Below are 13,359 nucleotides of genomic sequence, written 5' to 3' on the forward strand. Positions count from 1 at the left end.
TGGTGGCAATGTGTGTTTCAGGAGCAGACTGCAGGCATCGGAATGCCGAGGCCCCCAGGAAGCCCCCTTACTACAGAGCCAAGAAGAACTGGACACTATTTTGGGATCACAGCAGCAGAGTGGCCAATCCTCCCACCTGGTATGGACAGACAAATCGCCACTGAGGCTCTTGTCTTGCTTTCCGCCCCTCCTATGCCCCTGGCCTGTCCGGTCACCACTCTGTGCCTCTTCTGTTCTGCCAGCTGCTGGGTCTCTCTGGGTCCAAGCATTGCTCTGACTTTATCTGACCAAACTGAATCTGTCATCTGTACCCCTCTGTCTGCTTCCCTGGGTCTGTATACTCTGGCCCTGACTCTTAGCGTCCGGCCTCTGTTGCTTTCTCTAAGACTCTCTGTTTCTCCCTTTCTGTGTCTCTGTTAATGTGGATATTTCTGTTCCTCTCTTCTTAAAAGGGCCCTGTTTGCCTAGCTGTTATAACCACTTCTTTCTCTGGGCCCCAATTCCCATGGTTGAAGCTGGACTTGTTATTTGTGGGATGAAACTAGGCATCTAGTACCCTGAAAGATATAAAAGTTCTCCAACAAGATAGCCATGAGTACCGAATGAGAAAGGATATAAACATTGCCCAGCCTTCTGGCTTAAGGGAACATAACTCAGGGTTAGTGTCTCCAACTAGGACCTAAGGACCACTGTGGATACAAAAGAGCTTTGGAGACACCACTGGTTCTGCTAGGTGACAGTCCCTGAATACATCCCTGAGCTCATCCCTTGACTGGCCAGGCTTTCCAATCCTGGATTCCTTTTTTGGGGTGCATATGACTTGGAAGAAAAACTGAGAAAAAGAGGCTGTGTACAGCCTGTCTGAGAACTAGAAAGAATCATCTTAACCCATCAGCAGCTTTTTAACCATCTGAATCTCTGCATGCCCCACCCAATCTGCTGCCCCATTTCAGAGATATCGTAGAAAGAACAGGATTTTGGAGTCAAATGACTCCTATATCCTTCATTTTTCTTCTCTCTCTCTCTTTTTTTAAATTTTTCAGTTGTCAATGGACCTTTATTTATTTACATGTGGTGCCAAGAATCGAACCCAGCACCTCACACATACTAGATAAGTGATCTACCACTGAGCTACTACCCCAGCCCTTTCTCTTTTCTTTTTGAGACAAAGTTTTCCTGTGTTACCTAAGCTGATCTAGAATTCCTGGGTTCAAGCCATGCTCCTGTCTCAGCCTCCTGAGTAGCTGGAACCACAGAGGTATGCCACCATGCCTGGCCAATAAAACTATCTTTTAAGCTTGTAATTATTAAATTTTAAAAATGTGTAGTTGGGCAGGTGATGCACACCTGTAATCCAGCAACTCTGGCGACTGAGGGGAGGATCTCAAGTTTGAGGCCAGCCTGAGCAACTTAGCAAGACCCTGTCTCAAAAGAGAGAGAAAAATAAATTAATTAAAAAGGCTGGGAATGTGACTCAGTGGTAGACTGCTTGCCTAGCATACCCCAAACCTTGGGGTTCAATCCCCTGTACTGCCCCCAAACACAAACAAAAACCTTTTTTTTTTTTGATGCTGAGGATGGAACCCAGGGCCTTGCGCATGGGAGGTAAGCACTCTACCAACTGAGCTACATCCCCAACCCTACAAACAAAAACCTAGTTAAGATGCCATTCTATGGTGCTTTTCTGCTCCCATCTTTAAGCTTATCCTTAATTTTTTTTTTTTTTTTTTTTTTGGTGGTGGTGGTGCTGGGGATTGAACCCAGGGCCTTGTGCATGGGAGGTAAGCACCCTACCAACTGAGCCACATCCCCAGCCACCCTTAATATTCTTTGTCTCTCTGTTTGGGTCACTCAGTGACTAAAAGCTTGGGTCACTGAGCTCAGGCCTGGGGCTGCAGACTGTTCATGTGCCAAGTCTTGCTCCAAATTTTATTTTGTTTGGCCACTAAGATGCTTAAACTTTAAAAAATTTTGATGTCTTTAAATGTGCTCTCCAGTTTGTCCAAGTGGCTAATATTTCCTGTTGTATTTTTCCCTTTGTCTTTTTTTTTTTAAGAAAGAGAGAGAGAGAGAGAATTTATGAATATTTATTTTTTAGTTTTCGGCGGACACAACATCTTTGTTTGTATGTGGTGTGTATCGAACCCGGGCCGCACATATGCCAGGCGAGCACACTACCACTTGAGCCACATCCCCAGCCCACCCCTTTGTCTTTTTTAATATACTATTTAAAATGAATCCCCAATAAATCAAACACCTATCTCAAGATCACCAATACTCTTAAATTTGTTTATGTGATCCTCCTGTCTCTTATTTCCCTGTCTCCTGAAAACAATCTTGAATTTATCACTCATTTACCTTAATTTTTACTTCAAAAAGTTTTACCTTTTTTTTTTTTTTTCATGGTGCTGGGGATCAAACCCAAGGTCTCACACATACTAAGTCACTGAGCTATTCTCCCAGCCCTTAAAAATTGTTTTAACACAGATATATGCCTTACCTACTAATATATTATGTCTTGTTTTTGAGTTTTATTTTTATTACTTATTTATTGGTACTGGGAATTGAACCTGGGTGCTTAACCACTGAGTCCTATCCCCAGCCCTTTTTATTTTTATTTTGAGACAGGGTCTCATTAAGTTGCTTAGAGCCTTGCTGAATTGCTTAAACTGGTCTTGAACTTTCAATCCTCCTTCCTCAGTTTCCAGAGCCTCTGGGATTGTAGCATGTGCCACCATGCCCAGCAATTTATCAATTTTTTAATGGTGGCTTGGCACAGTGGCACACACCTGTAATCCCAGCAGCTTGGGAGGCATAGGCAGGAGGATTGCAAGTTCAAAGCCAGCCTCAGCAAAAGTAAGGCGCTAAGCAACTCAGTGAGACCCTGTCTCTAATAAAATACAAAATAGGGCTGGGATGTGGCTCAGTGGTCGAGTGCCCCTGAGTTCAATCCCTGGTATCCCCCCAAACTTTTTTATAAGGTTAGTGCATTTTGTTTATGTTTCAGAGATTTTGCCTACCCCAAGAATGTGATGATTTTATCCAGTATTTTCTTCTAGAAGGGTTATTGTTTTAGTCTTTCACATTTTAATGTTTGTTTTTTTCCCATACAAAGACCCAATTGTTCCATTATCATTTCTTTTAAAGACCCTACTTTCCCCAGCAAATGGCTGTGGTTGTGGTACTTTCATTGAAAACCAAACAACTGTATTGATGTGAGTCTATTTCTGGACCTTTTCTATTCCATTGAGCTATTTGCTTCTCTTTATACTAACATGACATTATCATAATTAATATAGCGTTCGTTGAAATCTTCAAAATCGAACAGTGTAAGTCCTCCAACTTTATTATTCTTTTTAGGATCTTGGCTCCCCTAGGTCTTTTGCATTTCATGTAACTTTTAGAATCAGCTTACAAATTTCTTAAAACAAACAAGCAAAAATACCTGCTGGATTTTGATTGAGGGTGCACTGAATTTAAAGAATAATTTAGGGGGCTGAGGATGTGGCTCAAGTGGTAACGTGCTCGCCTGGCATGCGCGGGGCGCTGGGTTCGATCCTCAGCACCACATAAAAATAAAATAAAGATGTTGTGTCCACTGAAAACTGAAAAATAAGTATTAAAAAATTCTCTCTCTCTCTCTCTCTCTCTCCCCCCCCCCTCCTCTCTCTCTCTCTCTCTTTAAAAAAAAAAAGGCTGGGGATGTGGCTCAAGTGGTAGCGGCCCGGGTTCGATCCTCAGCAGCACATACAAACAAAGATGTTGTGTCCGCCAAATACTAAAAAATAAATATTAAAATTCTCTCTCTCTCTCCCTCTCTCTAAAAAAAAATAATAATTTAGGGGTTGGGGGATATGGCTCAGTGGTAGACTGCTTGCCTAGCATAAATGAGACCCATGGGTTGATCCCCAGCCCCCCCCCCCCAAAATATTAATTTAGGATGAATTCACATGTGTGGAAAGAAATCTATTTATTTAGGCTTTTCTAAGAATATGTCTTTTAATAAAATATTGGTTTCTTCATACTCGACTTGCCCATCATTAGATTTATTTATGGGTACTTTTTAGGTTTGCTTGCTATTACAATGCTTTTTTATTTTTGGACTACATTTTATGATTATGTTTGGTTTATAGAAATAGAATTGAAAATTAGTCAATGTACGGTGTCTTTTTTTTTTTTTCCTGCACTGAGGATTAAACCCAGGAATGTTCTACTGAGTTACATCCCCAGCCCTTTTTTATTTTATTTTTGAAATTTTGAGACAGGGTCTCACCAAGTTGTTAAGGCTGGCCTGAATTTCTGATCTTCCTGCCCACCTTCCAGAGTAACTGTGATTATAGGCATGAGCTACATACAGTTAGCCATCTTGAAATGAACTACATTTCTTCTTTTCTGCTAAGTAGAAATGGTGATAATGGTCATGCCGGTCTTGTTCCCGATTTTAGAGGGAGAATATCTTAGATTTAACTTTTTGTTATCGTGGTTTTCTTTGTTGCTGGAGATTGAACCCAGGACCTCATGCATGCTAAGCACAATCTCCACTGCTGAGTTATACTCTCAGTCCAGGTTTCTTTGTTGAAATTGATTGTGGGGCTGTACTCTGCGAAAGATTCTCTTTATCAGATTAAGGAAGATTCCTTCAATTCCTAATTGCCAAGACTTTCATTTTTAGAATGAATGAGCGCTGGATTTTATCCTTATGCTTTTCTGCAATTGCTACGATGATTTTATTTTTTTCTCCTTTTAATACGTTATTGAGGTAAATTACAAGTGAAGTTTTTCTCATGTTAAACCATCCTTGTATTCTTAGATAAATGTAATTTTGTTATGACAGGCTGTCTTTTTCTTTCTTTTTTGGGGGGGGAGGGTGTTACTGGGTATTAAACCCAGGGATGTTCTACCACTGAACTACACCCCTGGCCCATTTTTTTACTTTTTATTTTGAAACAGGAACTCATTAAGTTGCCCAGGCTGTCCTAGAATTTGTGATCCTCATGCCTCAGCCTCCCAAGTTCCTGGGATTACAGGCATGTGCCACTGTGACTGGCTAGATTATCTTTTTTATATACTGCTAGGTTTTATTTGTGGTACTTATATTGCAGTATAATAAACTAACCCCCAATTTAGTGGCTTAGCAAACAACCATTTTTGGCTCCAATTTTATAAGTGGGCAATCTGTCTGGGCTCAGCCGACAGTTCTGTGTGTGTGGGGGGGGGGGGATGGTACTGAGGATTGAACCCAGAGGTATTCTACCATTAAGCTGTATCCACAGCACTTTTTTTTTCTTTTTTTCTGAGATAGGGTCTTGCTAAATTATCCAGGCTGGCCTCAAACTTGTGATCCTCTTACTTCCAGAGTTGCTGGGATTATAGGCATGCACCACTATGCCCAACTAGATGACTTCTTAACTTCTTAATAGGAAAAGCTGCAAGTAATCTGTGATCATTAAAATACTACAGTTTCCTAATATTTTGTTTGGAATTTTTGTACTTATGTTTACAAGAAAGATCAGCCCATATTTTCCTTTGCCGTATTATCCATGTGTAATTTTAGATTCAAGTTTATTGTCTTAGAGAGTCGAAGTGCTTCTGTTTTTATTTTTATTTTTTATTTCTATTCTTTGGAAGAATTTCTATAATTCTTCATGTATAACCTGTTAGTGATCTGTTCTGGAAAGATTTGTCCAGAACAGTGTAGCCTGTTGTTGTTTTGTTTTGCTTTTGGAAAATTAACTACTGATTCCCTTTCTTTAATAGGACCATTCAGACTATCTATTTCTTCTTGACTCAATTTTGGTAAGTTATATATCTATTTCTTTCTTTTGGTAAGAATTTGTCTATTTTGTTTGCATTTTCAAAATTGTTAGCAAAAAGTTGTAGGTAATATTCTCTCTCTCTCTTTTTTTTTTTCCCCCTGGTGCTGGGATTGAACCCAGGGCCTTGTACATGCGAGGCAAGAACTCTACCAACTGAGCGATCTCCCCAGCCCCTTCTCTCATCTTTTTAATCATTGCTCTTTCTGTACTTAGATCCACCTAGTCATTCTAATTTTATTTATGCCGTCTCTCTTTATCACTCTTTTGTGTTTGTGCATTTTATTTGCCTGTTCCTAAAACACAACTCTTGGTTTTATTGACCCTTTCTAGTTTATTTAGTATTTCATTGATTTCTGATTTTCTTTCTTTATTGTGTTGGGCTCAAACTCAGGTTGTGGAGTACTCTAAGCAAAGTTTCTACCACTGAGCTACATCCCCTCCCCAGCCCTTTCGGTATTTTATTTTGAGACATGGTCTCACTAGGATGCTGAGGCTGGCCTTGAATTTGCAATCCTTCTGCCTCAGCCTTTGGAGTCACTGGGATTACAGGTGTGCACCACTATAGCCTGCACGGTTTTATCTTTATCATATACTTCTCTCAGTTTTCTTTGTGATCTGTTCTTTTTTTATAACTTAAGTGGGCATAACTCATTACTTTTCAAGCTATTAAAAAATTTCAAGGCTGGGGTTGCGGCTCAGTGGCAGAGCACTTGCCTGGCGTGTGTGAGGCAATGGGTTCGATTCTCAGCACCAAATATAAGCAAATGAATAAAATAAAAGCTCATCAACATCTAAAAAAAAAATTCAATATGAAATTTTAAGGCCACAAATTGCCTTTGAAATACCACTTGCTATATCCCATGAGTTTTGTTTTATACTTTATTTTAAAATATTTTTTTTTAGTTATACATGGACACAATATCTTTATTTTGTTTATTTATTTATATGTGGTGCTGAGGATAGAACCCAGTGCCTCACATGTGCGAGGCGAGTGCTCTGCCACTAAGCCACAACCCCAGCCCATTATTTTTATTTTTGTAGAATTTTTTAAAAAATTGTTTTGTTCTAATTGTGGTTCTAAGGATTGAACCCAGGGTCTAGCACATTCTAGGCAAGTGCTCTACCACTGAGCTGCATGCACCCCCAACTCTAGAGTTTTTTTTTTTTTTCTGATTTTACTTAAGGGATTTTTCCCCCCATTGGAAAATATTTAAATGTAACATAACATGGAAAAATACAGAAAACTTACATGTAGAGTACAGTGAATAATTAGGGAGCAAATACCCATGTAACCACCCCTGGGTTAAAAATGTAAAATTAAAAATAAAAAAACAGATTTCCAGTGCTGCAAACACACACACACACACACACACACACACACACACGTATATAATAACAAGTAAAACAAACAAACAAAAAACATAGATCAGGGGCTGGGATTGTGGCTCAGCAGTGGAGCGCTCGCCTAGCACGGCCGGGACCTGGGTTCGATCCTCAGCACCACATAAAAATAAAGGCATTGTGTTGTGTCCATGTACACCTAAAAAAATAAATAAATAATATATATAAAATAAGTAAATAAATATAGATATAAAATAAATAAATAAATATATATATGAAGAATCAATAGTTGGTCTCTTTTAAAATTTATATGAATGTAGTCATACAGTGTATAAATCTTTTGGGTCTTGATTTTTTTCAGTCAACATTGTGTTTTCAAGATTCATCCATATTGTGAAATGAACTGTGGTTTGTTTGTTTTTACTTGTCAAATAATATGTAACTATATCACAGATTTTTTTTAAGGTATTGGGGATTCCAAGGGTCCTCTACCAGCGAGCTATATCCCCAGTCCTTTTAATTTTTTTATTTTGACCCTCCTGCCTCAGCCTCCCGAGTCACCGGGATTACAGGCTTATGGCACTGCCACCCGGATATATTACAAATTCTTTAATCCGCTGAAGTGGGACTTCTGGTTATTGCTCTGGGATACATATTATTTGAAATGTGTTAAGATTCACCTTATGACATAATATGTGGCCAGTTTTTGTAATGCTCCCTGCAGATTTGAGGAAGAATAGAGAAAAGATTGTCTAAAGAACCCACCATCTGTATTTCGTATTTCCTCTTGCCTTAAATCCAGAATGCCCGAGTTTATTTCATTCCCTACCTCGCCCCTATAGGTTGAGTTTGTCATCTCTGGAAATCATTCAGAGTCAATATTTTCTCTCCGAAAATGTTTTCTGTATTTGAAAAGCCTGATACCCAATGTGTACATGTATGGAGACATCACACTGCGTAGTATTAACATGCAGACTTATGGTGGGTCAATTTAAAAAAAGAACTGAAGAAGAAAGTATACGACAGCACAGCGATGACAAGAGAGCAGGAGTAACTTCTGAACTATTTCAGCTGGAATATCCCAGATATGGGTCGTGGAGCCCGGGAGGGTCTGAGTTTGTAGAAATGCCAAGCTGTGGGAAAGGGGAGAACATGCTGGGCGGTGGGTGAAGCTGACCTTTGTATGACAACTCTTGACATGATTTTAGGGTCGGGATTCCTGTCATCCATCTGCTGGCTCTTTGGATCACTCCGTCACTGGTATGCTTTCCAAGTCTGTATCCATGAGCGCCATCAACTGCCACTCGGAGCGCTCAGATCCAGATGGTAAGTAAAAGAGGGGAGTGAATTAAAGATGGACCCTTCTCTAATCCATCTCATCACTAGTCCTCCGTCGGCTGTTTAGCATCCAGATGTCCTGGATAACCTCCAACCACACCCTTGGAGCCCCCAGAATGTCATTACTCAAATGAGAGATCTTAATTCAGGACTTTGGCATTTTGAGACTCTTCTGCCAATTAGAGGGGACATAGGACAGAGAGAGGCTCTCTAGCCTCCTCTGTCACCAAAAGTGGAGGACAGTTATCTGAAATGTACCTTTTCCTCAAGATGGAGTACTGGGAACTCAGTGTGAATCCTTAGTCCTCCCCAGTCACCAGAAACAGAACTGAAACATCAGGCCCCTCTCCCCCTCTTCTCATAACCCTGGTTCCTAAGTTCTTCAGCTGTGCTCTGCTCAGAACCCCGCCCTCCCTTCCTGGTCCCCAGTGCCCGCCCTCAGGAATGGCGTCACATGCACCTGCAGCTTGGGAACCTGATCCAGGTGGAGGGGGTGGGGGAGGCAGCCCTGGGCGCCTTTGTCTGGCTTTAGCTAGACACTCCTCTTCTCCTTCTTTGTTGGCAGGACATTCATCCCAGTACTCTGCCACTGACCTCAGCAAACCGTGAGTTTGGGGACTGGAATCCCTTTGAAGACCAAGATCGGGGAGGAGCGATGGGTCAGGGCCATGGATTCTGTGGCCCCCAGAGTATCTGCTTCCTGACACATACTTCCTTTAACATTTCTGATTACAGATCTACAAATATCCTTCTCCCTGAGATGCATAAAATTTTCCCTCTTCTCTGGGTTAGCCCCATGGGATGGGGGAGAAATTAGGGAAAGAAAAGGAGTAACCATATCACAGAGTGTCAGCTGGGTAAGAGAGTTTGCTGTTGTCAAAGACATAAAGGTGGATGGGCAGTTGGGCTGTTGGACAGTCAGGGAGAGACAGTGACCAAGGACCAAGGTTGGGCTTTGGGTGGTTCAGGTAATTGACCACTGGGGAGTGGTCCTAAGAGAGCTATGCAAGAGCTGTAGAGCTCCCAGAAGAGGGCAGGGCCTGAAGGCCAAGTTCAAGAACCCAGACAGAGGAAGCCGAGGGATTTCGATAACTATCTAAATAAGCATGTGAAATCAGCACCTGTTCATTTGGCTCCTGTGACTGAAGTCTGAGTGGGACCGTCTTCTAAGACAGTGTGGCTGTGTGAGCGAGTACTGGGCCCTTTAAGATCTCAGACTCTGATTTGTGGTCCTGAAATTCTGCAGCTGACACATCCTCCTGGCTCTGGGTTTGGGATTAGCTCATGGGATGGGGCTGATGAAATCCCAGGAAATTCAGTCCTTATTGGCTTCAGGCCCAGAGGCTCTTTCCAAACAGCAGGGGGTCTACACAGGGCTCTTGTTCTGAGGGGGGAAATGCCCCCCTGGAGGGCTCTCTGTCCACTCCACTTCCTTTGGGGAGCAGCATGAGAGCAGGGATTGGGTCCACCCATCCCGAGCCTGGATTAGGTGGGAAGGGGGAGTCTGCATGTATCTGGGAGGAAAATAGAGGGGCCTGGAAAACTCCAGTGTCCACATCCGGGAAGCCGTCGGAGGTGTGTGGGGTGCCTTTCCGCCCTCCTCTTTCTCCTTCACCTTCACCCTTCCCCTCGGAGTCTTTCCTCCTATGTCTACCTGCGGGCCGTGGGCCTTCCCTTGCTCTCTCCACCATCTCTCTGGGAGTATCTTGTTTGCTTTCCCGGCTCCATCTCCCTCTTCTCACCTCTTCCTTGTCTCTGCAGCTGGAACCAGCTGGAAGGGAACTCGGGGGCCTGGGCAGGCTCCTCCTTGCGAAGGACCTTCAGCTTCCTCTTCCTCATGACGGGCAAGTCAAAGGTAAGAGTTAGAGAGGGACGGGGCCTGGGCTGCTCGCCCTCCCCGTTCCCTTCCTCCTGAGCCCCCCATGTCCCCCCTCCCTGGCCCTCCCTATTAGAAATTCAGGACAAGGCTCACATTTTGAGGGAACATATGCTCACTCTTCCAGCCTCTGTGGCTGCGACCCAGCAAATCGCCTTGTCTCTGCTCTACCCCCGCCTCCAGCTTAGCAGGCAGCTGTGGACAGCTGGAAAAAGGGACGAGGGCTCGGAGCCGAGGCGTGGCATTGCGTTTCCTTACTTTAGGTCTCTTGCGGCTAAGAGGTGGGCAGCAGAAATGTTATGTCCATTATTATTGGACATGATAATGATAATAATTACAGCAAGACTCTGTACTTCTTCGTAGAGTATTAGAGTTTGCGAAGGACTTTTACACTCGTAATTTCATGGGTGGAAATGGCAGCTGAAGGAGTTAAACTAAGACCCTAGTGGGAGGGCAAGCCAGGGAGGTGTATGACTCTGGAGGACATGTGCCTGTGTGGCTGTGTGTGTTCTGATCCTGGTAAGTGAAAGCATATTGCTTTCCTCCTGGTGACCTACCCTCTTCTCTGGAGCCTGCAGCTTGAAATTCATCTCTCTTTTCTTTATTGACTGGCAGAAGGAGCCACCTTCCTTTTCTCCCCTAGCCTCCCCAGGTGTACATGTGTTTTCCCAAGCTGGGGTGGCTTCTGGGCACTGAGAAACTCCAGAGAAGATATCCTAGTCATCTTGAAGGACCAGGGGTTTTTCCCACACTAGGGTTGCTTGGACTCCTCCTGGCTCTCCCTGAGGGCCTGGTGCTGCTCCCTGGGCCAGCCTCTGAGCCAGATTCCCTTCCTCTGAGTGGGCTGGGAAAGTAGAGAGAGATGTAAACAGGTCACCTGTTTAGCACCTGGTTAGGAGTTGAGACTGGTGGATTCCCACCAGAGTCTCCTTGAGTTCAGAGGAGGTGAGTCTGCTGGGGGAATCACCCTCTTGTCTTGTCTTTTTTAGTTACAGGTGGACACAATACCTTTATTTATTTATTTTTTATGTGGTGCTGAGGATGGACTCCCATGTGATAGGCGAGCGCTCTACCGCTGACCACAACCCCAGCCCCTCACCCTGTCAGTACTGTGCAGGGCTCAGCTTGGCCCCAGTTGGTCTGTGTGTGCCCCCCCCCCCCCACTTGGCCTAACAGCCATGTAGGAGGCTGAATAACCTAATGAAAGGGAATGTGGGCAGACCTTGGAGCCCAGACAAGCAACAGGAAAGAACCTGAGAAAGCCAGGATATGGTCCCCTCTGGCCTTTCCCCACCAGGGCCTCTGGTCCTGTCTTCCTGTTTCCCTCCCTGCCATGCCTCGGCCCAGCTTCCTTCCAGCCTCTGGGGAACAAGTGCTCCTGCTTCACTTCATCTCCTCGGACTCAGGATGTGGAACAGGGCAGGTAAACATCAGGGGGCAGGGCAGGACAGCAGCTCAGTCAGGCAGTGACCAAAGGGAAGGAAGCAGTTCATTCCCCAGAGGCCACCTCATTTAATTCTTGTAAGAACTTGGAATAGAAGTGAATGATTTTTATTTGTTTGTTTGTTTTCTTTCAGTACTGGGGCTTGAACCCAGGGCACCTTACCACGGAGCCACGTCCCACAGGGTCTCACTAAGTTGCTGAGGCTGGCCTTGAACAAAGACAAGTATTTTAATCTCCATTGCGTAGACAGGCTAACCCAGAGCTAAACTACTTGCCCAAGATCCCGCAGCTAGTAAAAGGCAGAGCTCTGACATTGCTGCCTCTGCTCCTCTCTAAAGTAAACCCAACCCAACAGCCTGTCCCCTTCCTTCCATCAGGCTCTGCTGGGGGGCGTCAGTTATGCCTTAACCCCCCCCCCCCCCCCCGCCCTGCCCCATGTACGAGATCCAGAGTAACAAGAAGAAACAGAGCTCTTCTGGCGCCTGCAGCGTCTGGGTCCAGACATCCTCAGGGCTTGCTCTGTCCACCACTGGCCCAGCCTCTGGCAGTTGGGTCCTTCTCCAGGGAAATGGGAGGGATATATTTTGTCAAGTTAAATGGGCTAAAGAAGGTGGTGGCAACTTTTAGATTCTAGCAGAAATTTTGATTTTTGTGTGTATAAAAGCTAATTTCTGGAAATCTGAAAGATATCACTGGAGGAGGTGTTAGAATGAAGGAGTAGTTTTCAGAAAGGGGTGGTGGGAGAAGGAAAAGTGTTCATTGTTCCGGAGGACACAGGAAATGGACCCTGAGTCAAGCTGCAGACTTAGCTCACGAATGCAGGCATTTTTAAAGGTAGATCAGCTTTCTTTACCTCTTTCCTGCTTCTTCTTCTTTTTTTTTGTACCACGGACTGAACCCAAGGGTGCTTTACACTGAGCCCCATTCCTGGTCCTTTTTTATGTTTAATTTAGAGACAGGGCCTCACTAAGTTGCTGAGGCTGACTTTGAACTTGCAGTCTTCCTGTCTCAGCCTCCCAAGACACTGGGATTACACGTGTGCACCACTGGCTCATTTTTGTCTTTTTTTTTTTTAACCTTTATTTTATTTTTACATGGTGCCAGGGATTGAATCCAGTGCCTCACGCATGCTAGGCAAGCGCCATACCACTGAGCCACAACCCGGCCCTTCTAAGGGGATAATGAGGAGCAGGGTAACAAACAGCAAGGAGATAAAAAGAATAATAGTTGACTATTTTGAGAAAGGGTGTCACTGAAAGGAGACAGAAAAGGATTAGGCTAGCCAGTCTTCTTCCTTCCTTTTCTCTTTCCTTTGTTTTTTGGTATTGGAGATTGAACCCCAGAGCACTCTACTACTGATCTACATCCCCATCTTTTTAATTTTATTTTGAGACAAGGTGTTACTAAGTTGTGCCACCATAGGGAACCCAGCTTTTTCTTTCTTTCTTTTTTTTTTTTTGTATACCTTATTTTATTTATTTATTTCTATGTGGTGCTGAGGATGGAACCCTAACCCTCACACATGCTAGGTAAGTGCTCTGCCA

At 43.7% G+C, this 13,359-nt stretch overlaps 1 protein-coding gene, 1 long non-coding RNA gene and 1 other non-coding gene across 3 annotated transcripts in view; 2 read left to right on the forward strand and 1 right to left on the reverse strand.

Annotated features, from left to right (window-relative positions):
- Positions 1 to 8,445, forward strand: LOC139707294 (uncharacterized). The gene is made up of 3 exons (XR_011708949.1): positions 1 to 139; positions 5,758 to 5,796; positions 8,366 to 8,445. It is a non-coding gene; the product is annotated as an uncharacterized lncRNA (long non-coding RNA).
- Trnag-ccc (transfer RNA glycine (anticodon CCC)) lies at positions 1,740 to 1,812 on the reverse strand. Its single transcript has one exon. It is a non-coding gene; the product is annotated as a tRNA-Gly (tRNA).
- A 1,811-nt stretch (positions 8,446 to 10,256) lies between the features above and the next one.
- Arhgef2 (Rho/Rac guanine nucleotide exchange factor 2) overlaps positions 10,257 to 13,359 on the forward strand; it is a 31,770-nt gene continuing 28,667 nt past the window's right edge. Inside the window, exon 1 of the mRNA XM_071618348.1 lies at positions 10,257 to 10,350. Within this exon, the coding sequence (XP_071474449.1) occupies positions 10,333 to 10,350 (18 nt within the window). The 5' untranslated portion in view covers positions 10,257 to 10,332. The remainder of the gene's footprint in view (positions 10,351 to 13,359) is intronic.

Source organism: Marmota flaviventris, chromosome 10, assembly GCF_047511675.1.
Source record: "Marmota flaviventris isolate mMarFla1 chromosome 10, mMarFla1.hap1, whole genome shotgun sequence".
Classification (NCBI taxonomy): Eukaryota; Metazoa; Chordata; class Mammalia; order Rodentia; family Sciuridae; genus Marmota; species Marmota flaviventris.